Source organism: Varanus komodoensis, unplaced genomic scaffold, assembly GCF_004798865.1.
Source record: "Varanus komodoensis strain SLA01 unplaced genomic scaffold, ASM479886v1 scaffold74, whole genome shotgun sequence".
NCBI lineage: Eukaryota > Metazoa > Chordata > Lepidosauria > Squamata > Varanidae > Varanus > Varanus komodoensis.
In genome coordinates, this window is record NW_025336401.1 from 1,550,191 (window position 1) to 1,572,978 (window position 22,788).

Below are 22,788 nucleotides of genomic sequence, written 5' to 3' on the forward strand. Positions count from 1 at the left end.
GTGGCCCGTCTTGTCAGGAGGTACGAGGTGGGGGCTGATCATGGTGGACCCATGTTTTGAGGGCCATGGGGCAAGGGCCCCCCCTTGGGTACCTGTGCAGCTGGAAAGGGGAGTTGGGCTAACCGTTGGCTGTTCCTGCTCCGATTCTGACCCTGATTTAGCCTCCAGCTTTTGCAGCCCAGCACACGCTGCACTTATATGTACATCCCCCCCCCCCGCACACACACACACAGGTGAAACGAAATGGAGGCAGCCCAGGCACCATTTATGCTGCCTTGGACGGTTCCCCGGCCAGCCAAACACGGACTGTCGTGGGGCCTCCTGGGAGCAGCCTCATCCCTCATTTCCAAAAGGGCCCGGCTCTCTCTGGGAAGCTGGCTTCTTTTGTGCAGCAAAGGTCAAGGATTTCACCCTGGGGGCAAGGGCTGCCTTCCAAGTCGCTCCCGCAGCTGCCCGGCTGGCCCGGCCAATTCCCGCTTGCCTTTCATGGGCAGCATGGAGCGTGAACTGGTTTTTATGGGGCAGACCGCTTGGGGAAGCGAAAGGTGGCGCTTTTCGTTTTCGGTTTATGGGTGGCTGCACAAGTTGCCTGGGCAATTTTGCGAGCGCAGCCGTGTGCCTTGCCTGCCAACTCCAACCCTGGATTGGGCTCCGGTTCCCAAATTCAGTTGCCCATCAGGCTAGCAAGCCAGCAAAGCACGAGAAAAGACGAAGACCCCACCCCCCCACCACCACCAAAAAGAGCAGGGAGGGGGAAGGCTCCGTAGCAAAAACAGAACAGAAGGTGGACAGCGCCTTGATTAGCTTCCGTTGATGGCAGCTCAACCAGCCTAAACGGAGGGCCCCCTTCTAAGGGTGGGATTGCCTGCTCAGTATCGGGGGCGCCGTATGAGGGGGGGCTGAGGGACCTGGGTCGTTTCGGCCTGGAGAAGAGGAGACTCCAGGGGATCCAGGTATGTGAAGGGGCGTCACACAGGAGAGGGGCGTGACCTGGTCTCCCCAGGTGGAGGACAGGAGATGGAATGGGCTTCCAAGGGAGGTGACGAGGGTCCCATCGGTGAGGGCGTTCAAGGGAAGATTGGGCACCCACATGGTGGGCATGTCGTGAGCGCAGCCCGCTGGAGCAGCGGGCCAGACTGGATGGCCCAGGAGACCCCTTCTGACTCGCTCTGTTTTCTATGTTTTAGCTTTTTAACTCCACTTTTCTTTTTTTAGCTGTGATGGCTTTAGTAGTGATCATATCGGCACATAAAATCAGCACATCAGCTAGTGACCTTCTTATCTCCATAGTATATCAAAAAAAGCTTCTTATGGACCCCAAGGCATGGTCCCCTCCCCTCCCCTCCCCTCCCCTGGGATCACATGTTTTTGCTGCTGCTAGAAGCAGCGTCCTCTGGTGGGTGACACCTGCATGGATCCGCAGCCCACCTGCTGCAGTTCTGGTGGAAACCCCACCTGTGTGCTGGACAAGCAAGCTAAAGGTGTCCTTCCTTCCTCCTTTTCAGAAAAGAGCACCCCAAACCGTGCTTTCCTCCCTTTGTGGCCCTTTCCGCCAGCTTGCTCTGCAGAAGTGCCCAGCTCGCCTAAGCCACGCTCGCAGCCAACGTCTGTTCGCTGGCACCCAGCCCCACAGAGGGCTTTGCATGGCTTTTCCACGCCCCCTGCTTCGCCTCCAGATGTGCAGAATGGCCGGCCCTCAATGCCTCTTCTCGGGGCAGTGCTTTCTTCTCGCCTGGCTGCGGCCTTCCAGAATTGGCTGGGGTTAGCAGCCTGTCGTGGGAGGATTTCCGGAGGTGCTGCAGCCATGAAAGGCAGCAGCTAGTGCAGGCCAGAGAGAATTGCTGGCTGCAGCAAGCCTGGCGAGACCCTCCTGAGACACGCAGGTGTAACGCCAAGGTGTGACCATCTGGTGTCTGCCTCTCCTGGCCTGAGGAGAGAAGGAGGTGTGGTGGTTGCATTGCAGGGTAGGGACAGGTTCATACCTGATGATGTGGACAAGGTGCTTGGACAAGGACATCCCACCACCTGCTTACTCGACCCTTGCCCTTCATGGCTACTTACCAAAGCCAAACACGGGATTGGCTCCTGGATCCAGGAGGTTATCAAGGCCTCACTGAGGGAGGGCCAGGTCCCCACTTCTTCTTTAAAGGAGGCAGAGATCAGGGTCTCAATTAAACACCGGTGGCCAACATCCCGTTTCTGGGCAAGGTGTTGGAGTGGCACTCCAGGCACTCTTGGGTGAAACTGAGTATCTGGGCCCATTTCAGTCTGGCTTCAGACCTGGGTATGGTACTGAATCTGCCTTGGTCGCCCTGTATGATGACCTGTGCAGGGCGAGAGACAGGGGGAGTGCGTCCCTGTTGGTCTTCCTGGACCTCTCAGCGGCTTTCAATACCATCGACCATGGTATCCTCCTGGATAGGCTGGCGGGTCTGGGAGTAGGAGGCACTGCTTGGCAGTGGTTCTGCTCCTACCCCGACAGCCAATTCCAGAAGGTGGTGCTGGGGGACTATGGCTCTGCGCCATGGCAGCTATGCCATGGAGTACCGCAGGGGTCCATTTTGTCCCCCTTGCTATTCAACATCTACATGAAACCGCTGGGAGAGGTCATCAGGAGGTGTGGGCTGCGGAATCATCAGTATGCTGATGACACCCAGTTCTGCCTCTCTTTTTCAACCGATCCAGGTGAGGCAGTGGCTGTACTGAACCGGTGCCTGGCCGAGGTAATGGGCTGGATGAGGGCCAGTAAACTGAAGCTCATCCAGACAAGATGGAGGTCCTGCTGGTGGGTGGATCGAGCTCCTGGGTAGGTGACTTGGGCCTTGCCCTGGATGGAGTTGCACTCCCTCTGAAGGACAGGGTCCGCAGCTTGGGAGTGCTCCTCGACCCGGAGCTGACTTTGGAAGCTCAAGTGTCAGCAGTGGCGAGGAGCGCTTTCCTTCAGCTTCAGTTGATCCGTCAGCTGCGTCCCTACCTGGAGAACGGTTGCCTAGCGACAGTGACACGTGCATTGGTTACTTCCCGCTTGGACTTCTGCAACGCGCTTTACGTGGGGCTGCCCTTGAAGACAGTCCGGATACTTCAGATGGTGCATAATAGAGCAGCCAGGTTGCTGAGGGGGACTGGGCGTTATTCTCACACAACTCCAGTCCTCTATCAGCTCCATTGGTTTCCCATTGAAGTCTGGGCTCAATTCAAGGTGCTGGTCATTACCTATGAAGCCCTTAATGGCTTGGGACCAGGATACCTAAAGGAACGCCTTCTTCCCTATATATCCTCCTGCCCCCTGAGATCGGCAGCAGAGGCCCTCCTCCGGGAACCCTCCATGAAAGACATCAGGAGACAGAGCACCCGGAGGAGGGCCTTCTCTGCGGTGGCGCCCCGACTGTGGAATGTGCTCCCCAGAGAGGTCTGCCTGGTGCCGTCGTTATATGCTTTTCAGTGCCAGGTCAAGACCTTTTTATTTGACCAATATTTTAATGTCAAATGATTTTAATTGTCTATTTATTTAACTTACTTTAACTATTCAGTCGCGGTATAGCTAATTTATCTTGCTTAGGATTTATATTATATTATTGTAAGCCATCCAGGGACGACAGTGTTGGACGGCCTATAAACGTCCTAAATAAATAAGTAAATACATAAAGTACCTGGAGAGCTGCTCCACCAGGCTCTGTGGTCCCGAGGCACGGGAGGCCGTACGCTTTCCAGCTGGCACCTTGAATCGGGCCCGGGAGCGTGCGTGCCCCCAGCGCAAGCTGCGCGAGTGCCTGCCGGAGCACGTGGCCGACGGGCTGCATCCCGCCCTTTCCCCATGAAAATGAAAGCCTCTCTCTTCCCTTTGCAGAATGCCGGCCCGGACTGGGAGCTGGACGTTGCCGCGAGGCCCCCAAGGCGGCTCGCCCCCTGGCCCTCCCAGACCGTGGGGCTTGCCCTTGGCAGCACCCCAGAAGAGCCGCATGCTGGCTTCCGTGAGCTTCCACCCACTAGGGAAGGCCGAGCCCGTGGGAGGCTCCAGTGCCACGTGATCCTGCGCTGGCCTTGGACTGCCCTCCTCGCGAGGAGAGGGTCCCGCCGAGGCGCTCCTGCGGGAAAGGGTGCCCTGCCGGCGGCCAAGGATGAGTGCCGTCCACGGGGGAGAGGCTCTTGCTGGCCTGCCAACCGTGTCCGTCACCCTGGACTTCAGCCTGCACGGGAGCCTGATGGCCTGGCCGCTCGGCCACAATGCGACTCTGAACCGCAGCTTGCCCATCCCTGACCCCCGGAATGCCTCCGGGGGGGCAGAGGTCTCGCGGACGTCCATCCAAGAGAAGAACTGGCCGGCCCTCCTCATCCTGATCATCATCCTGCTGACCATTGGAGGCAACATCCTGGTCATCATGGCCGTCTCCCTGGAGAAGAAGCTCCAAAACGCCACCAACTATTTCCTCATGTCCTTGGCAGTGGCGGACATGTTGGTGGGCATCCTCGTCATGCCGGTCTCCCTCATCACCATTCTCTACGGTAAGTCGCCCGGCGTGGCCCCGGCCCAGCCAGCTGGGGGCGAGGGCGTGACGGCGGCCCCCCCACGGCCGGCCGAGCAGCGTGGCGCATCCTCCCTCCTGCCCTGCTGTTCATGCGAAGCGCAGGCCCACGTCTGCTCTGGGCGGGCAGCAGCTATGGGCAAGCACCGCCTCCTTGCTTCGCCACACCCTTGACGAAGGTCTCCATTGAAATCTGCGGGGCCTGATGAAGCGTGTTTCTGGAGCTCCTTTCCTCCACGCATGCAGCAGAACGAGGCGGAAGAAACCGTGCTGGCAGAAGGGGCGGCACCACGGCAGATCACATGGGGAGGAGTGGCAGGCAGGCAGGCAGGCAGGCAGGCAGGCAGGCAGGCAGGCAGGCAGGCATCCTCCTGCAGGGAAATGTCCTCCAGGCAGATGGCAGGAGCGCCGCAAGGAAAATGCCGGCCGGCTTTGCTGGTTTGCTACTTACAAGGAGACCTGGGGATGGTCCTGGGACTTCCCCCAGGGGTAGCGCTCCGGTCTGGTTTCGCACAAGGCTGATCCTGCCTCCTGAGAACTTCTCCACCTTGTGGGGCAGCTGCCCACTCGGCCTCATATGGACCCATTTTGCCATGAACGAGCCGAAGGGCACAAGGATGGGGAGCCGCGGGTGGGGGGTTCCAGGGCAGAAGGGACACGTTCCTCTGATCTGGTCGTGTTTGTGTTGTGTGTCAGAGCCCTGTAGAAACTGCCCCCTTGCCTTCTGATCTTTCCTGCCCTCTGTGCAAGTACGGGCAAGACGCTGCTCTCGTCTCTGGATCCTGAAAGGGCTGCTGTCCCTCTGGAGGAGGCAAAGCTTCGTGCTCGGCGAGGTGCTTTGGGCGCAGAACATCCTCGACTGAATTGTTCCCCGTGCGAGGCTGCCCAGTTGCAGAGCTAGGAAAAGCTTCCATGCATTCTCTTCTTGACTCTAAAACCCCGGCGGGCTGTTCTGTTCGGAACAAGGAAGGCAAGGCAAACCCCTTGACTCCGTGCAGGGAAACTTCCTCGTTCCAAATGGAAGAGCTGGGGGGGGGGGGGCGGCTACCGGAAAGCCTCACTAGGGTTCTAGAGCGCCTGGCTTCTCGGTGGGATTCATGCTCTCCTGCTGCGCACCTCGCCCCCTCTGGCACTGCCCTTTCCTCCCTCCACCCTTTGGTCAGCGTCCGTAGAGCAGTGCTTTCCCACGCACACTGCACCATTCTGAATGAGCGCTTCCTTCCAGCTCCCTCCCCGCCCAGGGGCTCGGGCGCTCTGCTTTGAAACCGAGGGGGAAGGCCTGCGCATTTGTTGCTCCGAGAGCAGGCCTTTACAACCCCGCGCAGTGCCCGGAGGTGTGTGTGCACCCGTGGGTGCCTCCCACCTGCGGTGCGCCATTGGGTGCCCGCCTCTGCGGCAGCAAGCCACACGCCTTCCGGGAGCAGGCGGCACGCGCACGGAGTCGCTTTCGCCTGCTGCTCCCAGAAGGCGGTTCCGGGAGGGGCAGCAGAGCTCGCCCAGGAGAGCGACAGGCACGCTCGGCACCCCTCGGCGGCCCGGTCCAGGCACGGCCTCTCCAGTGCTGTTCTCCGGTGTGGCAGATGCGGGAGAAGGGTGAAGGATGGTGGGATTAGCGGGCCAAGATAGCCAAGAGAGCTTCGGCTTATGAGAGAGACAGACATGAAATAAATTCAGAGAAGCGGAATAAGAATTGATGGTCTCTTGGCCAAAGGGTCTCACCAATCCAGCTGTGACTCTGCTGTTCGTGCCTGCAGTTGCACCTCTCTCTCGCCACGTGGTTTGCACAGCCTCCGGCAGCATTCTGCTCCCTTTAGGAGAACACGGGCCTTGCAGAATCGTGCCACCCGGATGCCCATTTAAGTAGCAGCCTTTTAATTCTGAGCCTGGTGGAGAAGTTTAACTGGTTCACAGTTTAAGAAGCATGCAGAAAAGCTGGGAGGGGCTCGCAGGACGGCAGCAAGGATGACCGGGGCCTGGAAACCAAGCCCCCTGAGGAGAGATGGAAAGAACGGGGCATGTTGAGCCAGGAGAGGAGAAGGCAGTGCAGGGGTACAGCAGCACCCTTCAAGCGCTTGGAAGGGTGTTGCACGGGGGCAGGCCAGGATTCCTTCTTGATCACCCCATGAGGAGGAGACCGGCTCCAGCTGCAGAAAGCCAGATCAGGAAAAATCGCCTGACTGCCCGGGCGGTATGGCAACGGAGCCGATGTCCAAGGGGGGCCGTGGGCCCTGCCATGCTGGAGGCATCGAGGGCGGGTTGGCGGTTCGGAGCCTCCGCCAGCTCTGCAGCCAGATTCCATTCTGAAGACGCCTCGGGTGCTTCGTTCCGGGCGGAGGGGCAGAAGAGCCAGAGCAATCAGCTCAGGTTGGCGTAAGAGTCATGGTGCCAGTCGAACATCCGGGGAGAGGCACTGGAAGCACCTAAGCCTCGAGGGTGGGAGGCCCGCCGCACTCCCAACCCCATCATTCTGGGTAGCTTCCTTCATGCCGAGCGAGAAAGCGCTTTGCAAGGGGAATCCAATCTCCTCCCGTTGCTTCAAAAGAAGTCAATCAAGCGTGTTTCTCATGAAACGACACTCCGAGTCTCTGTTCTTCTCAGAACCCTTCTCCCCGCTCCCCCTTTTAATATGTTACGATTGTCAGGCTGTTCCAGCCCCTGCCGGGACCCCTTTGGATTGCGGCTGATCGGCCGCGGCACAAGGCCCGGCCCGGCCCGGCCCATCAAGTCCCCGCCCTGAGGAACGTTTATGAGTTCAGCTCTATTTTTTTAGTGCCCTGCACTAGTGGACGACCTGCACGTGGCATCCTGAAAAAGGCCTTTTGTAGCAGACTGTTCCTGGAGGACTGATTATGGAAGAGTGTGAATTAGTAGCAAATGACTGCAGAAAGAAGCAGAATGGGGCCAGTTTTAGGTTGTGGAGGGTCCTGGGGCAGGACCCCCTCCCCTGACCCCTCCCTCAGTGAGGTGGCTTTCGCACTGCCGTGCTCCCCACCTGCCTTTGCCTTGCCTCTTCCTCATCAGAGCTCCCTCTCCTTTATTTAGGAAATTATATCCAGTGGAGCCTCCACAGCCCAGCTGGCTATTGAGTCCCTTGTGGATGCGTGTATAAGTGAATACAAAGAAAGTTCCATGGGCACCATGGTACCCAACATAGCTTGAATTTCATTTTGAATAAACAATCATGTTTCTAGCCCTCATGGTGAGATAGGAAAATGTGGTCAATATGGCTTCAGTGTATGATTTCTCGTAGTCCCCTCCTCATCTCAAGGGGGCTACAGTTACCTGAGTATTCCCAGGTGAAACAGGAGAGGTGGAATGTTGGCCAAACAAAGCGACAGATGCAAGAGAGGATGGAAACAAGGTTTGCAGGTTGTGAAGAAAGGGTCTGGTGCTCCTTTGGTTCAGCAGAAGTATGATTAGCTGTGTAAACTTTGAGGGGGAGACTGCTCTTAGCCTGAAGAAACAGCAGAATTGGTTACCTACCCTGCAGATCTGGGAGTCGAGGAAAACCTAAACCTGAGCCTAAACGTGTGGCAAAGTTGGCAATGGAAAGAGGGTCATGATCTTTCTTCCCCATCTCCCTCCTTTCCATCCCCCATCATCCGGAACTAAGAGGTGACGGTTAGAGTGCAGGCAGTCTGCTCCCTCCAAGCCTCACCCAGCACGGAGCTTGAGGCAGTTCTGGTGCCAGCAAGATCCGTTTGCATCTCCAGGCCTTTGCTGCTCACTCACCTTCTTGGATTGCTGCTTTCGAATGTTCTATAAATAAAAGCAAGCTATGAACAGCTCTAAACGCTCTGGGTGTGAAGCAGATAAGAAGTGGCTTCTCTCTGCTTAGGGCCCAGGAGCAGAGTGCAGACAGCCTTCCCCAGGCCTACCTTGCAGCCCAAGGGGTGCCCAGGGGGGGCCGGGGGTGCGGAGAAGCCCTGGGGCATTTTGCAACCTCAGTGTGCAAACTGGCACATCCTGCAGAAAGGGAGTTCTCCCAGCATTCCCTAGTCAGTCCTGCTGACTGGGGGATTCTGGGAGCAGCGGAACATTTCTCAGTGTATACATGCATGGGAATGTGCCCTTACTGGCTTTCCAGCCCTTTCCGCTGTCGCACCTTCTTTCTGGCTAGGTACTTGCCAGCCCTTCGGTTTCTCCCTGCAACAGAGGCAGCCACTCAAAGCACCAGATTTCCACTTGCGAGTGTTTTGCCGGCCAACGGTGCCACGCACAGCTTGTGTTCCCCCCCCCTTCCCATTTCTGGTGGGGGCTTCTTCTCTGCGGTTCGCAGCTGCACTGTTCTTTGGGCCGCTTTGGATATGGGCCAGTGGGCCAGTTGCTGGAGGTCCCGCGACGGAGACAGGAAACTGGGGGCTGAGTGGGAAGGACGCTGCTTGGCGGGATGCGGTGGGAAAGGAGGATGCCTGCGGTCCCCTAACCAGCTTGCTCTTGCCAGGCGACCAGCATGAGAGAGTGGCGGGGTGCAGCAAGCCCTCTGGAGACCATGGCCGTGGGGGGGAGTCCCCGGGGGGTGCTGGCCACCCGCTGCCCTCCCTCCCCCTCCGTTGCAGCCATCCCTGCAGCACCTGGACCCCCTCCTCCCCTGCGGGGTGGGGTGAGACCTGGAGCGCAGAAGCCATCTGTGGGTGAGGCATGATCCTTCCGTGAAAACCTCGCTTGGAAGGCCCCCAAAAGGAAAAGCGAAAGGACACCAGTTAAAGCTGATCCAGCCACCGGTGCGGCTCGGCCTCGCTGGCTCTTGCCAGGGACGGCGCTCTTGGCGCCTCTCCTGGGAGGCCGAGGAAAGCGCTCTGCAGAAGTGGGGGCGCGTGCGGGGCCTGCGTTGCGGCATTTGAGGGGCTCTCTTCGGAGCAGAGGTTGGGTGCCAGCCTGAGCCCTGTTCCTGGCCCCACGGGCCCGTGACCCAACACCGCATCCCACGAAGAAGGGTGCGTGCCTCCCACACCCGCAGGAGCCCCCCCCCCCCGATTCTGCCCAGGCTGGCACCTCTGCCCCAGACTGCCCTGCCAATGGCATTGCTGACGGGAGCTCTTCCCCTCCGGGGCGGCTCTTTGGCTGTCCTTTGCACACCCTTGTTGAGGCCCAGTAATTGCTTACAAACGTCTTTGCGGAGGCCTCCCCACCCGCTTTAATGACTGCTCTGGTGCCAGCAGGAGGCCAGCTGCCTTCAAAGTAGCTGGTAGCAGCACTGACAATTTCGCCAGAGAGAGAGAGAGAGAGAGAGAGAGAGAGAGACGGACACGGACTAGTAATTGCCTTGATTATCACAGGCAGAGTAGTTCAAAGAAGGGCCTTTAGGATCAGACCAGACCTGTTTGGCCAGGCAGGAAAGGCCCTTGATGGCACGCAGTTCCTCGGGAGCTGCAGCGGCTTCCCTGGAGACGGAAACCTGCCCTCCCTGCGGCCCAGAGAGAAAGGGGCTGCTTTGCAGGTGGAGGACGCCTCTTAGGACCTCGTGCGGCTAGACTACGTGGGCGCGATCCTGTGGGACGGGCACTCTTCCTGGCCTCGACCAGTGGCGCCCCTGTGCCCCTTTCATCCCCTGGAGAGTTCGCTGGCCTCCACGGCGCAGCGTTCTGCCACCACACACGGCGGCCCCTTTCAGAGGCCGGGAGCCCTGGGAGCTCGGCGGCCTTGCCCGGGAAGAGCCCACAGGCCTCCTGCTCCCAGGAGTGGGGAGCTTGGAGTATGCTGCTTCTGGGGCTTTTGGGGCCTCGGACAGGCCGTCGTGTGGCGTGACACCCTGGCTCCCAGCCGGCAAGCGGCCGCTCAGGGCGGGACGAGAAAGTCCGCTCCTTGCGCTGGCAAGGAAGGAGCCGCGGCACCGTGCGCTCTCTGTGCCGCAGCGGGGCCATCCGTCCATCTCCGTGATCTTTGTTAGAGGCAGAGCCCGCTGGCTTTTAACCTCGTCAACCAAGTGAAATGCCATTAACTCACCGGGGCTCCGAGCGGAGTCGGAAAATTAATCCATCATCTCCGCGAGCTTGTGGGGAGTTCAGAAGGGCACTCGGGATGCTGGAAAGCAGGGGGAATGGCAGCCCTGGGTCTTCAGGGCAGCCTGCCCCCTCCTCCTGCCCAAACCCTTAAGCAGATGCTTACCTTTCCCTTTACTTTGCATTTTCACCGCTCCATTGCTTTGATCGATGGCTTCGGACTGCCAACACTCTTGGGTCTTTGCTGCTGCTGGGGAATGTTTAGGACCGGCAGCTCAGGGGAAGGGTGCCTGCCTTGCATTTCGAGGGCACCGGGCTCAGTCCCGCACAGTATCTGCCGGCAGAGCTGTCCGCTGGGCACCCAAGGCACGGGGCAGTAGTGGCTCATGGGCCCGCCCCAGTACGGGGCCGCTGCCTGTGTTCTTCCGGCTCAAGTTGTCCCATTTGCTGTACAGTGGTGCCCACTGAGCAAGGGCTGTACCCCAGTGGCCTTCTGGTTGTGGTTAAGGAGCGTGCGCTTATGGACAGGAGACCTGCTTCCCACTCAAACGCTCCAGGCAGCCAGAGGACGTGTGCTGAAAACGGGCCAGGTTTGCACCATCCTCTGCCGGGAAGGTGTTTCCCCGCAGAGGAGGGTCAGCCTGGGAAGCTGTGGAAGCTTCCTTGTTCGAAGACTCTTCTTTCTCAAGGCTAATTCGGTACCACCGCTATGAATTGCCATCATTTATTGATTTCTTTATTTCATTTCTATGCCAGTAAAGGCTGATGCTCTCTCTGTGACGTTTGCAACATGGATATTGGCATTATTATCCGGGATGTTCTGCTGGTGCCTCGAGGAGCAGACTTGGCACTTCCGTTGCTGCCGAGAGCTGTCCCGAGATCTACTGAGGGGGCTCTCTGCCACATCCAGCGGGGCAGTAGATTATGATGTCCTAGAATCATAGGATTCTATAGAAGGGGCCAAGAAGGCCATCAGGTCCACCCCCTGCTCTTGCAGGACACCACGTCACACCATCCCACTCAGAGGGCTGCCCAGCTTCTTTTTGAATGTCTCTGTGTGGGAGACCCCACCACCTCTCTGGGCAGCTGGCTCCACTCTCCTGCTGCTCTGACAGTGAGGAAGCTTTTCCTGATGTCCAGCCTGGATCTGGGTAGTCGCAGCTTGACTTGATTATTCCGTGTCCTGCACTCTGGCACCAGCAAGAAGAGATGCGAGACCTTCCTCTTCGTGACAGCCTTTGAGGGACTTAAGGAGGGATTTCATGTCCCCCCTCAGTCTTCCCTTCTCCAGGCTGAACATGCCCGGGTCTCCCAGTCTGTCCTCACAGGGCAGAGTTTCCAAACCCTGGGTCATTTCTGTTGCCCTCCGCTGGACCCTTTCTAATTTACCTGCATCTTACTTCAATCTCAGTGCCCAGAACTGAACACGGTATTCCAGGTGAGGTCTGACTAGTCAGGAGTAAAGGGGAACTGCTACTTCTCCTGATTTGGACGTAATGTTTCTGTCAATGCATCCCACAAGACTGTGCTGTTACAAGGTAGCGGGGACATTCTGGGCTCTGCCCCATCGGGTCTGCTTGCAGCCGGGGAAGTCGTCTCAGATCCTCAGATGCTTGTGCCAGAATTAACGGGTCGGTGCTGAAGTTGCCCAAAGCCACTCTGCGGCCACCATTATTTCACAGGTGCATCTGTGCCTCGAAATTCACGTGAAAATGTGAAAATGTTGTGCAAGGCGGTGCCCCCTTTCCTGCTGCTGTGCAAGGGGTCCCCCCGCTCCGGCCACGCAGTCCCCCGCAGCTGCTGCTGAGGGCCACGGCCACGCCTGTCCTCGAGGCCTTTAGGGCAGAGTTCCGCACCCCACGCCCTGGATGCACAACCCCCTGCATTTGGGGGCTTCTGCGCACCTTATGCCGGGATGAGGGGAGGCAGCAGCCATCTCCCACCCCACTGCGTACCGTCTTGCGCCACGTGCTTTTTCCAGGGGTCCTTTTCCACCTTGAGAGGCAAGGATGTCTCTCCACTGGCAGGCACGGGTCTAAGTGTCCCAGGATCTGATCGCTGGACCCCACGAGCTGCGGTCACCTCCCAGTGATGTCTGGACGCCCTCCGAGCCACCCTTAGGCCTCGGGATTCAGGCGGTGTTTCAGAATGTGCCGTTTCTCCTCCCTCCAGTTTCCTTTCCGAGCTTCTGTTAGATCCCAGAGATGTTTTTCCCCTCCCTGAGCGCAGAGTGCTGCTGAATCCGTCCATCGTTTTTCTGTTCACCGCCAGAGACTTAGCACGAGAAGGCAGGTGTGGGTGGGCTTTGCACAGCCCGGGAAGACAGTCTGCCGCGGAGCCCAAGAAGCAGCTTCCCCTGCCAAGCGTCTCCCCCGGAGCCCAGCAAATGGCCCGAGACCACTGGGCATACATCTTGCGTCTCAGTCTGCAGCGAGCCCCATTACAGTGAAGCATTGCATGTAAATGTATTTAGGACCGTCTGGCAATTAAGCACATCATAAATTATGGAAATAAGAGAAACACAGTTACTGTGATTAATTTTATTTGTAAAAAGTTGCATTGCATGGGGTGCAAGTGCAAGCATCTTAATTAAAAGTGGGAGCCGTTCTGGGGAAGCCAGAAAACAAAGCCCCCGTGTGCCCAGAACACATGGCCGCGACCCCCCCCCCATGTGTTCAGAGAAGGCGTCTCCCCCCACCCTCCCTCCGCTTCCCTGTCTGGGCCGCCCCCCACGGCCTTGTATTTTGCCCGTGTGTCTCCTCAGTCCATGAGCTCAGTGGAGCTTGGGATGCTCAAAACTCCATTGCAAGAAAAGCACTTGACCACAGGAGGCCAAACTTCATTTCTGGCCACTCCTCCAATTCCAGCAATGCCGCGGGGTCTGAGGCGGGGTGTTTATCTCAGGCGTGCAGACCCTTGGCCCAAGGGACCGGACCCAGTCCCCTGGGGGCTCCGGCTGCTCCCCCCCAGGGTTCCTTACACCCCCCGCACCTCTCCTCCTGGACTCCAAACATTTGGTGTTCCAGCTGTGCACAGACCTGCCCCATTCTGCAAAGTTAAGGTGCCGTCTTAAGGCTCAGTGGTTGACCCTTAAGTAGGCAGAGGTTTGCTAGTTCTTGACCTGCTTCTTTGCATCCGCCTGGCACCTGCTGCAGCCCCTGAGAGAACTCGCCTGAATGAAGCCCCTCCTGTCTGGGGTCTCTCTGGATGTGGACCCCCGGCAGGATCTTCTGCCCTGCCTGAGGATGCTAAAACCTTGCCCCAGCGTTCCTTTTCATGGCCACAGGGAGCAACTGGCCATGAGTAGCCCTGTCCACCGTGTTGGGTGCGCAGGGACGCCTCTCTCCCCTCCCGGCGCCCCTTCTTCAGTCCGGCACAGCCAGCCTCGCTTTCAGCGTCTGCTCAGAGATTTGCGTTGCGGTGGATTTCGTGCCAGGGTGGCCCAGCAGAAGCCATGGTGGGTTTCGGCAAGAGCTGGCCATGGCCAGGTCCCAGCTGGGAGCTTCTCTCTTTGCTGGGCAGTTACTCAGCTGGCAGCATGAAATGCCCATCCCGGGAAGAGCCACGCCGGAAGGGCCCCGCGGGAGCTCTCCATGCAGAACAATTCCAGCATCAGCACCCCCGGGACGGTGTCCCTGCCGGCGGCGGATTACGGCAAACGCAGCCGAGCTCCTCGGGAGGACGCCAGCCGCCTTGAGGCTGGCTTCTGGAGAGGCTGGCTGGTCAGCTGCCCCCTCGCCTGCTGGCTCTGCCCATCCCGGGCCAGCGTCCGCCACGGTGCAGCCCGGGGGCAAGTGGGCCACCCTCAGAGGACGAAGCCAAGCAGTGGGTCTCAGAGCAGGCGATGGCAATCGTGACACGGGTGGCAGCGCCAGTAAACGGAAGAGCATCCCAGCTTCTGGAGCGACGCCCGGCAGGCTCTCTTGAATCTTCCTGCGCCCGACAGAAAGAGCCAGTCTGCTTTCCAATATCGCCAGGGGCACCGTCGGCGGAGTAGACTCATTGTCCCATCCCTCTTTGCCTGAGAGGGAATGCAGCCTGATGGGAGAGATGCGTTTCACGCCTCCTCTGCATGATGGGAAGTTTGGGGACCAGCTCGTCTGCGAATGGAGCAGAGACCGCGAGGGACGGTGCTTCTCAGCAGGAGGAGCCCTTCTTTCCCGGCATGAGCGAGGGTTGCGCTCCCGGGAGGGAGGTGGAGTGCGGGAAAGTAGTTGCCCACTCTGTTGGTAAAGTCTGTCCCCGTCAGGAACAAACTGGACAGGGGGTGCCTGGGAATGGAGTCATCCGGACTCCACAACCCTCCATGCAGAGGCTGCCTCACGCGAGGAAAGCAGCACTGGGCTCCAGCGGCTGCCGCCAAGCACCAGGTCTCCTCCGCTCGTGCTGGGAAGCCTTCGAAGAGGGGCAGTTCGTCTCTCGTAGGAGGAGGCCCGCTGGATAAAGGTCTTTATGGGAGACCTTTATCTTCCCATAAAGATGTTTCAGTTCACGACCCTTCCAAGAAACCTCATTTGTAACCCCAGATGCAAAGGTGAATAGGACTCCATCTCCTGCTCCTCCTCCTGCTGTGGCTGCTGCTGCAGCTGGCAAAAATGCTGGCATATTTCTGAACCTGTTCAAAAAACAAATTTGAAGTGTGCCTTTGGAAATGCACATTTCCCAGAGCAGGTCACAGACAGGAACGCTTCATGAGATGGTGGACCCCACTCAGCTCCCCTCCCCTCCCCGCCCCTCCCCTCCGGTTGTGTAGCATTTCCGCAGGGGGCGAGTGCTGCAGACGTGGGACCCTTTGGGCTGTCTCTTCCTGCACTGGTTACCCTTCCCAGGCTGGGGCACCAAGAACCTCGTGCCGCGTTCCCCGGGTGGTTGCGCTGCAGGTTTCCATGACGCCGGAGGGATCCCGCCCGGCAGCTCTCTGGCAACCCCGCTGGGCACACCGGGTGCAGCTGAGCGAGGCCACGGCTGCACTCCAGGCTGCCCCGAGCGGCACGCCCAACTGGAGGGTCCCTTGCGTGGGGCCTGGCGAGGGCCCCGCAGCAGGAGCATGGGCTTTGTGGGCAGAACGCTCCGGGCTCAGCCCTGCAACCAAAATGCAGGGCTGGGGAACCCTCCCTGCCAGGAGCCTTGAGAACCAAAAGGCCACCGGTGGCAGCTGGGCGTGAGCGGGCCCAGGGGTCCTGGGCAGTGACGGTCCCCTGCTGGAAGGTCTCCTCCGCTTGGCAGAGCATCCACTACAGAACGGGCCTGAAGGGGAAAAGCAAAGCGGGGGGGGGGGGCGTAGCAGGGACTTTGAAGCTGCCCCTGAGCAGCTGCCCCAGACGGCAGATCGGGCGGTGGACACGGCTCTCTCCGCCATGCTGCCGTGCCTCGTCTTTCCCTTTCAGGAACAGTCCCTCTTTCTAAATTTGCAGCTGCACATGTGAGCTTGCACGCAGCTGGGAGTCTGCTTTTCTCTTCTGGTGATGCGCAAGTGCCCACCCTTGTCGAAGCGGCTCTTGCCATCCCAGCGGAGGCCGTGTGCCTCCGAGTACCACTTTCCGGGGAACACAAAGGCGGCGGTGCTCTGGGGGCCCTACTGGCCGGCTTCCCACCTGGGCGACGGGTTGGCCGTGGGGGGAATGGAGTGCTGGACTAGATGGACCACCCCGGGTCTGATCCAGCTGCAGGGCCCTTATGGACTCGGGATAGCTGCCCTCTGGCAGAATGCTCAGCACTGAGCTGGAGAGCAAGATGAACAATCGTGGCTGTGGTGGAAGGGGGCCTGGGCAACTTGTGGGAGGTTTCCGCCTCCGCCTTCCTCTGACAAGGGTGCCCAGCAGACAATGTTGGGCTGCCACACGGAGCCTCTCTCGGACAGCATCCAGGAAAGGCATCTGACACTGGCCCACGCCTGCTCACGCATTCCTCCTTCTCTCGGAGGAGGCCCTGCAGGCGCTTCTGCCTGTGTGTCTAAACAGAGAAGGGGAGCAAAGGGGAGATGCAGCCCTTCTGGTCTCCGGCTGGCAGCCAGCCAGATTTCCTCCACGACGCTGGGCCTCTTGGGTTGCCCAAGTGAAGTGGGGGGGAGTGCGCTCCCGGACGTGGTTTCTGTGCGGTGTGCTCCAAACAGCGGTGACCCCGAGGGGGGCCCTGCTGATCGTGTCCATAAATCATTCTGAGCCTGCCTTTCTTCCAGAAAGAAGCCCAAGGCTTCTTAATTAACAAAATTAATTGGATCCATTAAAAAAAAAAGCTTTCCATTGTATGAAGCACCACAAGGCAGTTTAAATGGAGGTTCGAAAATGAAATGCATCTGCTGAAGACAGCCTGAATGTTGAAGGCTCGGTGGGGCCGTGGTGTCCATGGGTGGCGGCGTTGGCCCCTGGGCGCCTGCAAACGCAGCTGCCCATCAATACCTGGAAGTTAGCAATGGAGGATCTGTAGGCACCAGCTGAGAAAAAGCTGCATCAAGAGGTGTTGTCCAGCGGCATCATCGTCCTAACTTTTCTTAGCTAGTTTTTGGAGTCCGCGGAGCAAAACCCACCCCTCCCCACAGCCAGCCATGTGATTCCGCGTGTCGCAGATCTGGGCAGGCCCCAGAGGGCAGCCTGGGTTTTGCTGCGGGGGCAAGCCAAGGCTCGGCATCACAGGCAAGGCTGATTGGCCGGGAGCCGGGCTGGAGCAGCCCGTCCTCTGCAGAGACCCCCCGAAGACTGACTGGGCCCCCTGGTCTGCGCAGGGTTCTGAGGAAGGGGACTGGCTGCCCAGGGCACGTGTGGAGCCGATGGGGGAGCCATGCCCCACCGGCTCCATCCAGCAGGGCCCTCCTCGAACTGGGGATGCCAGAGACGGCCTACAGGCAGGCAGGGACTCCACACAGAGCAGCTGACCTGTTCCCTGCACCCCACGGGCTCCTGTCTCCTCGCGTGGCCCCCAAGCAGATCTCCCATGGCACACAGCCCGGCCGGCCTGGCCGGGAACGCCGCCTCCCTGCCCTGGGCCATTCCGAGGCAAAACGGGGTGTTTGGAAGTTGCACGCACAGTCCTCCCCAACTCATTTCTCTTCTCTTTCCTCGCCTCTTCCTTCTCTCTCTCTCTCTCATTCTCTCTCTCTCTCTCTGTGTTCCAGATTATGCTTGGCCCTTGCCTGAACAATTGTGCCCCATCTGGATTTCCCTAGACGTGCTTTTTTCCACTGCCTCCATCATGCATCTCTGCGCCATCTCTCTCGACCGATACGTCGCCATCCGTAACCCCATCGAGCACAGCCGGTTTAACTCGCACACCAAGGCAATCATGAAAATTGCAGCTGTGTGGACTATCTCAATAGGTAAGCCCCCTGCCCCGGCAGACCAGAAATGCCCTCGCCACGGGGGTCCGCCGTGCTCGCGCCCCAGGGCCTTTTCCGCAACGGCCACGCGTTCCCACACAGCCAAGTCACGCGTCCGAGTCCCTGCCTTTTGCTCTCTCTCTTGACCCGCGCCTTCAAGCTCTGTGGGTGGCTGCGATGCCTCACCGTGGATCGGTACCTTTTCATTTAATTTTATTTCCATATTGTCCAACAGCTGGCCAAGAGCAAACTGGGTTGCCACCTCAAATCTGGTATTTTCCAGAAGGGTTTAGATACAACTCCCATCATCTCTAGCGTGGTGGCTGGGGATAATTGGAACTAGTGTGCAACACACCTGGGAGGCATCAGGTTGGGGAAGGCCACTTGATCATGACTGTGTGACTAAGCACCAGCCTGAGGACCAGAAGGGCTTTAATGCCCTTGAAACCTGATTGCAAATTTGCCCCCTTTTACAGAAATCATTTTTACCTCCCCACACTGAAATCTGTGACAATCCCTCCTTGATGCTGTACGACCCCCACCAAAATTCTGTGCAAAAGCAATTATGCAATTATGGTTATGTTCTTTTAATTAGTGTGTGTGTGTGTGTGTGTGTCTTTTTAACTTTTAATTTTAACTTTTGTTAACCACCCAGCCTTGGCTATTGGGTGGTATAAAAATGAACGAATGAATGAAATATTTGCCCCCTGATTCTTTGTCTTGAAGTATCCTTACTGGAGGGATAAGGAGAAACCAAATGGATCACCTTTGCCATCCAGTTTTAAAGCTTTAAGTCTCATGAATTTTGGCGGATGGCCCCATCATGCAGTAACATAGAAACAGAGTGAGTCAGAAGGGGCCTCCCGGGCCATCTAGTCTGGCCCCGGCTCCAGTCGGCTCCACTCACGACATGCCCACCACGTGCATGTCCAGCCTGTTCTTGAACACCCGCACCGATGGGGCCTCACCCACCTCCCGTGGAAGCCCCTTCCACACCCTCGGGGTCCCAACTGTCAGGAAGTGCTTGCTGGCATCCACATTGAACCTTGGTTCCCTGAGCTTTGCTCCATTGGAGCTCATCCTGCCTTCCTCTGCAGGGGAGAACAGGTCTCTACCCACCTCCATGTGACACCCCCTCACATACCTGTATGTCGCCAACAGATCCCCTCGGAGTCTCCTCTTCTCCAGGCTGAAAAGACCCCGTTCCCTCAGTCTCGCCTCATACAGCCTCCCCTGCAAACCGGCCACCAACCTTGTGGCCCTTTGCTGCACTGACTCTAACCTGGCTATATCCTTTCTGTAAGGAGGGGCCCAAAACTGAGCACAATACTCCAGTTGCAGGCGCACCAGAGTCATATAGAGTAGTAGTAATACCTCTCTTGATCTAGAAGCCACACTTCTGGCTGTGCAACCAAGTGTGGCGTTCCCCCTCTTGACCACCGCATCACACTGCTGGCTCATGTTTAGCCTGCAGTCAACCAGCACCCCGAGGTCCCTTTCACAAGTGCTGCTCTCCAGCCACTTGTCCCCTAACCTGTCCTTATGACCCCCATTCCTATGCCCCAAGTGCAAGACCTTGCACTTCTCCACATTGAACGCCATCCTGTTGTCTCCTGCCCACTTCCATAGTCTGTCCAGATCCTTTTGGATCTGGAGTACCTGCTCCTCAGTTGTGGCCACTGCTCCAGTTTTAGTATCATCTGCGAATTTGATCAGCGGATCGTTCACCCCTTCTTCCATGTCATTTATGAAAAGATTAAACTGGATTGGCCCCAGGACATAGCCCTGGGGGACCCTGCTTGTCACTGGCTGCCATCCCGGTGAATCCCCACTAATGGTTACCCTCTGCTTTCGATCAGTCAACCATGCCCTAATCCACCGGACAGTGCTTTGGTGTATCCCAAAACTCCTTAGTTTCTCCACCAGGATATCATGGGGCACTTTGTCAAAGGCCTTGCTGAAATCCAGGTAAACCACATCCACTGCATCCCCTCCATCTAGCCACCTCGAAACCTTGTCATAGAATCCCACAAGGTTTGTCTGGCAGGACCTGTTTTTGCGGAAGCCGTGTTGTGTGGCTGCCAGCCTCCCTTCCCTATCTAGCACCGCTAGATCTCTCCCTATAATGAGCCTTTCCATTGTTTTTCCTACAATGGATGTAAGGCTAACCGGTCTGTAATTCCCCGTGCCCCTTCTACTACCCTTTTTGAAAATTGGGACCACTGATGCCACCCTCCAGTCCTGTGGAACTTCACCCGTTCTCCACGAGGCCTCAAAAATGGAGGCCAGCGGGAGTGGGAGAACCCCTGCCAGCTCTCTGAGTACTCTCGGGTGTAACCCATCAGGGCCTGGCGCCTTTGTAATGTCCAGTGGCCTGAGGAGCCCCTCGACTTCAAGGGGGGGGTGACCCTAATCTGTGCCCCTAAGTCCCCGGCCTCATCTAATCTCCCATGCGGATCTCCCCCATCCTGCTTTGGGGAGAACACAGAAGCAAAATAGTCATTTAGCATCTGTGCCTGTTCCCTCCTATCAGTCACTGGATCTCCTTCCTCCTCATTTAGTGGTCCCACCACTTGTCTCCCCGTCCTCTTCCTATTTACATGCTGAAAGAAGCCCTTTTTGTTGCTCTTGATATCCTTGGCAAGTCTCAGCTCGTAATCAGCCTTAGCCTTGCAAGAATCCTCCTGCAACGGCTTCCTCCTCCTGGTAGACCCTTTTGTCTATTTGCCCCAGTACCCATTTCCTACGGAGGTCCCTCTTTTGTCTAATCCCTCTAGCCAATCATGTTTGCCTAAAACTGTTTTAAACAAGGAAGCACAATTTTAAGGTATTAATTTTGCTGCCGTCCACTGGGGGTGGCCAGGGAGGATGGCGAGCTTGCCCCCCTCGTGCCCCCCTGCGAGGACCGGCCCCACCCTGGCACCAAGTGACCTCCAGCAACAGAGCGCGCTGGAGACGCTGCACTGGGCGTGGCAACTTTTTCAGCCCCCCGACGGGGCAGGCACGACCGCGGCCATGAGGTGGCGGTGGGCAACTGTCTGGGACGGGCCGGAGCAGCCGGGGTGGCTCCTTCAGCCCCGGCCTGAGCGTGCGCGGCAGCAGGGCCCGGAGCTGGCAAATGCTTCTGCTCCGCATGGGGAGAAGGGCAAGGGGTCAGGGCCGGAGGGCGGAGGGGCTGGGCCTCTCCTCTGGCAGGGCCCTTGGGTGGAGGGGCTGGCCGCGGCGCCAGGATCTTTTGAGCTGCCTGCGCCAGTGGAAAGGCTGGCTGTTCTCTCGCTGGCTTGTGGAGCCACCTAGTGGGACGCCTCTGCGCCTTGCTTCCCCTGCTGGCCTGTTGGCTCCCGGGGGGCCAGTGTCTGGACGGCTCCGGATGGGCCCTCTGGGAGAGGGAGATGGCTCGGCCCTGTGTTTTCTGCCTGTGCTTGTCCTCTCAGCCTCACACTATGGCTGAGGAAGAGCACGGCATGTCCAAGAAACTGCTAGGCGGGAGATGATGTGCAGTGAGGACCTAGACAACGTGGGTGAGGAGAGACCGGTTTCTCGCTCACTTTGGCGGCCTCACTCCATAAGATCCTGATGCGCTCTTGCCCTTCCTCTCTCTCTTACGGTCCCCCAAAGCAGCTTCCCCCAGTGTGGGACCTGTCCGTTGTGCTGACCTTCCTGTGATCCCTGGGCGTTGGCTGGGGATGGTGGGCGCTGTAGTCCAACCCCTCTGGAGCGCCTCAGATTGGGAAGGGCTGCCCCCAGTCATGGATGCTAATGCAGCATAATTGTGAGCGCCTGGTCTCGGCTGCCCCGAAATAAACCTGCAGGTGCGCCACCTCAGGCGAGTGGTGGATGCGGCGGTGGCTCAGTGGGGCGAAAATGATACCCGCTCTCTCGCTCTCTCTCTCGTTTGGGTCCTTGCTCTCGGAACGGCCTCTCCAGGGATCTCCTTGCCCATCCCGGTCATCGGCCTGCAGGACGCGTCCCGGGTGTTTGTGAACGGCAGCTGTGTCCTCAACGACGAGAACTTCGTCCTGGTGGGCTCCTTCGTGGCGTTCTTCATCCCCCTCGTCATCATGGTCTTCGCCTACTGCCTGACCGTCCGGGTCCTGCAGAAGCAGGCCTCCGTGTTCCTCTATGGGGAGGCGCCCAGGCAGCGGCGGAGCAGCACGGGCTGCGCCAAGAAGGAGAGCAACGCGGAGAACCTCTCCATGCTGCAGAACCACGAGGCCGCCTCCCACCTGAACTCGCCCATGAACAAGGAGGGGGTGCTGTTCCGCAAGGGCACCATGCAGTCCATCAACAACGAGCGGAGGGCCTCCAAGGTCTTGGGAATCGTCTTCTTTCTGTTCCTCATCATGTGGTGCCCATTCTTCATCACGAACATCATGTCTGTCCTCTGCAAGGAAGCCTGCGATGCGGCCCTGCTTGGAGAGCTGCTGGACGTCTTTGTCTGGGTGGGCTACATCTGCTCCGGGGTCAACCCCCTGGTGTATACACTCTTCAACAAAATCTACCGCAGGGCTTTCTCTAACTACATCCGCTGCCGCTACAACGGTGGCAAGAAGTCTGCGCAGCGGCAGAACCAGTGTCCGAACGTCTCGTCGACGGCTCTGTGTGGGAAAGACCTCAATTTGAACAGTTACCGCAACGGCAGCGAGCTCAACAGCATGGAGCTCGATGAGACCGAAGATGCCTTGGAGATGCACGTGGGGACCTCCGAGCTCTCAATAAACAGCTGCAGTCGTGAGAAAACGAGCAGCGTGTGAGCAAACGTGACGTGTCCACACGCTGGGAAACTCTGTGGCGCAGCTGCAAACGAACAGCACGCGTGTTAGTCAACGAATGTTGTAAATAATGCGTTCTGAGCAGGGCCTTCCGTTTCTTTTCATTTAAACTTTCATATTTGTAGCTCACTGCTTTCCACCATTCCTACAACAGGATCTGTGCTTACTGGGAGAAGCAGAACAGGCCGGATCTGAGAACCCGGTAGGAACAGCGGGTACCAGATCTAAAATGATATCTG

General features: G+C 58.2%; 1 protein-coding gene across 1 annotated transcript; it reads left to right on the forward strand.

Moving 5' to 3' along the window:
• Positions 1-4,118: 4,118 nt before the first annotated feature.
• HTR2C (5-hydroxytryptamine receptor 2C) lies at positions 4,119-22,531 on the forward strand. The gene is made up of 3 exons (XM_044452788.1): positions 4,119-4,503; positions 17,577-17,777; positions 21,705-22,531. The coding sequence occupies exons 1-3, from the start codon at positions 4,119-4,121 to the stop codon at positions 22,529-22,531; spliced, it is 1,413 nt and encodes a 470-aa protein (XP_044308723.1).
• Positions 22,532-22,788: the final 257 nt, after the last annotated feature.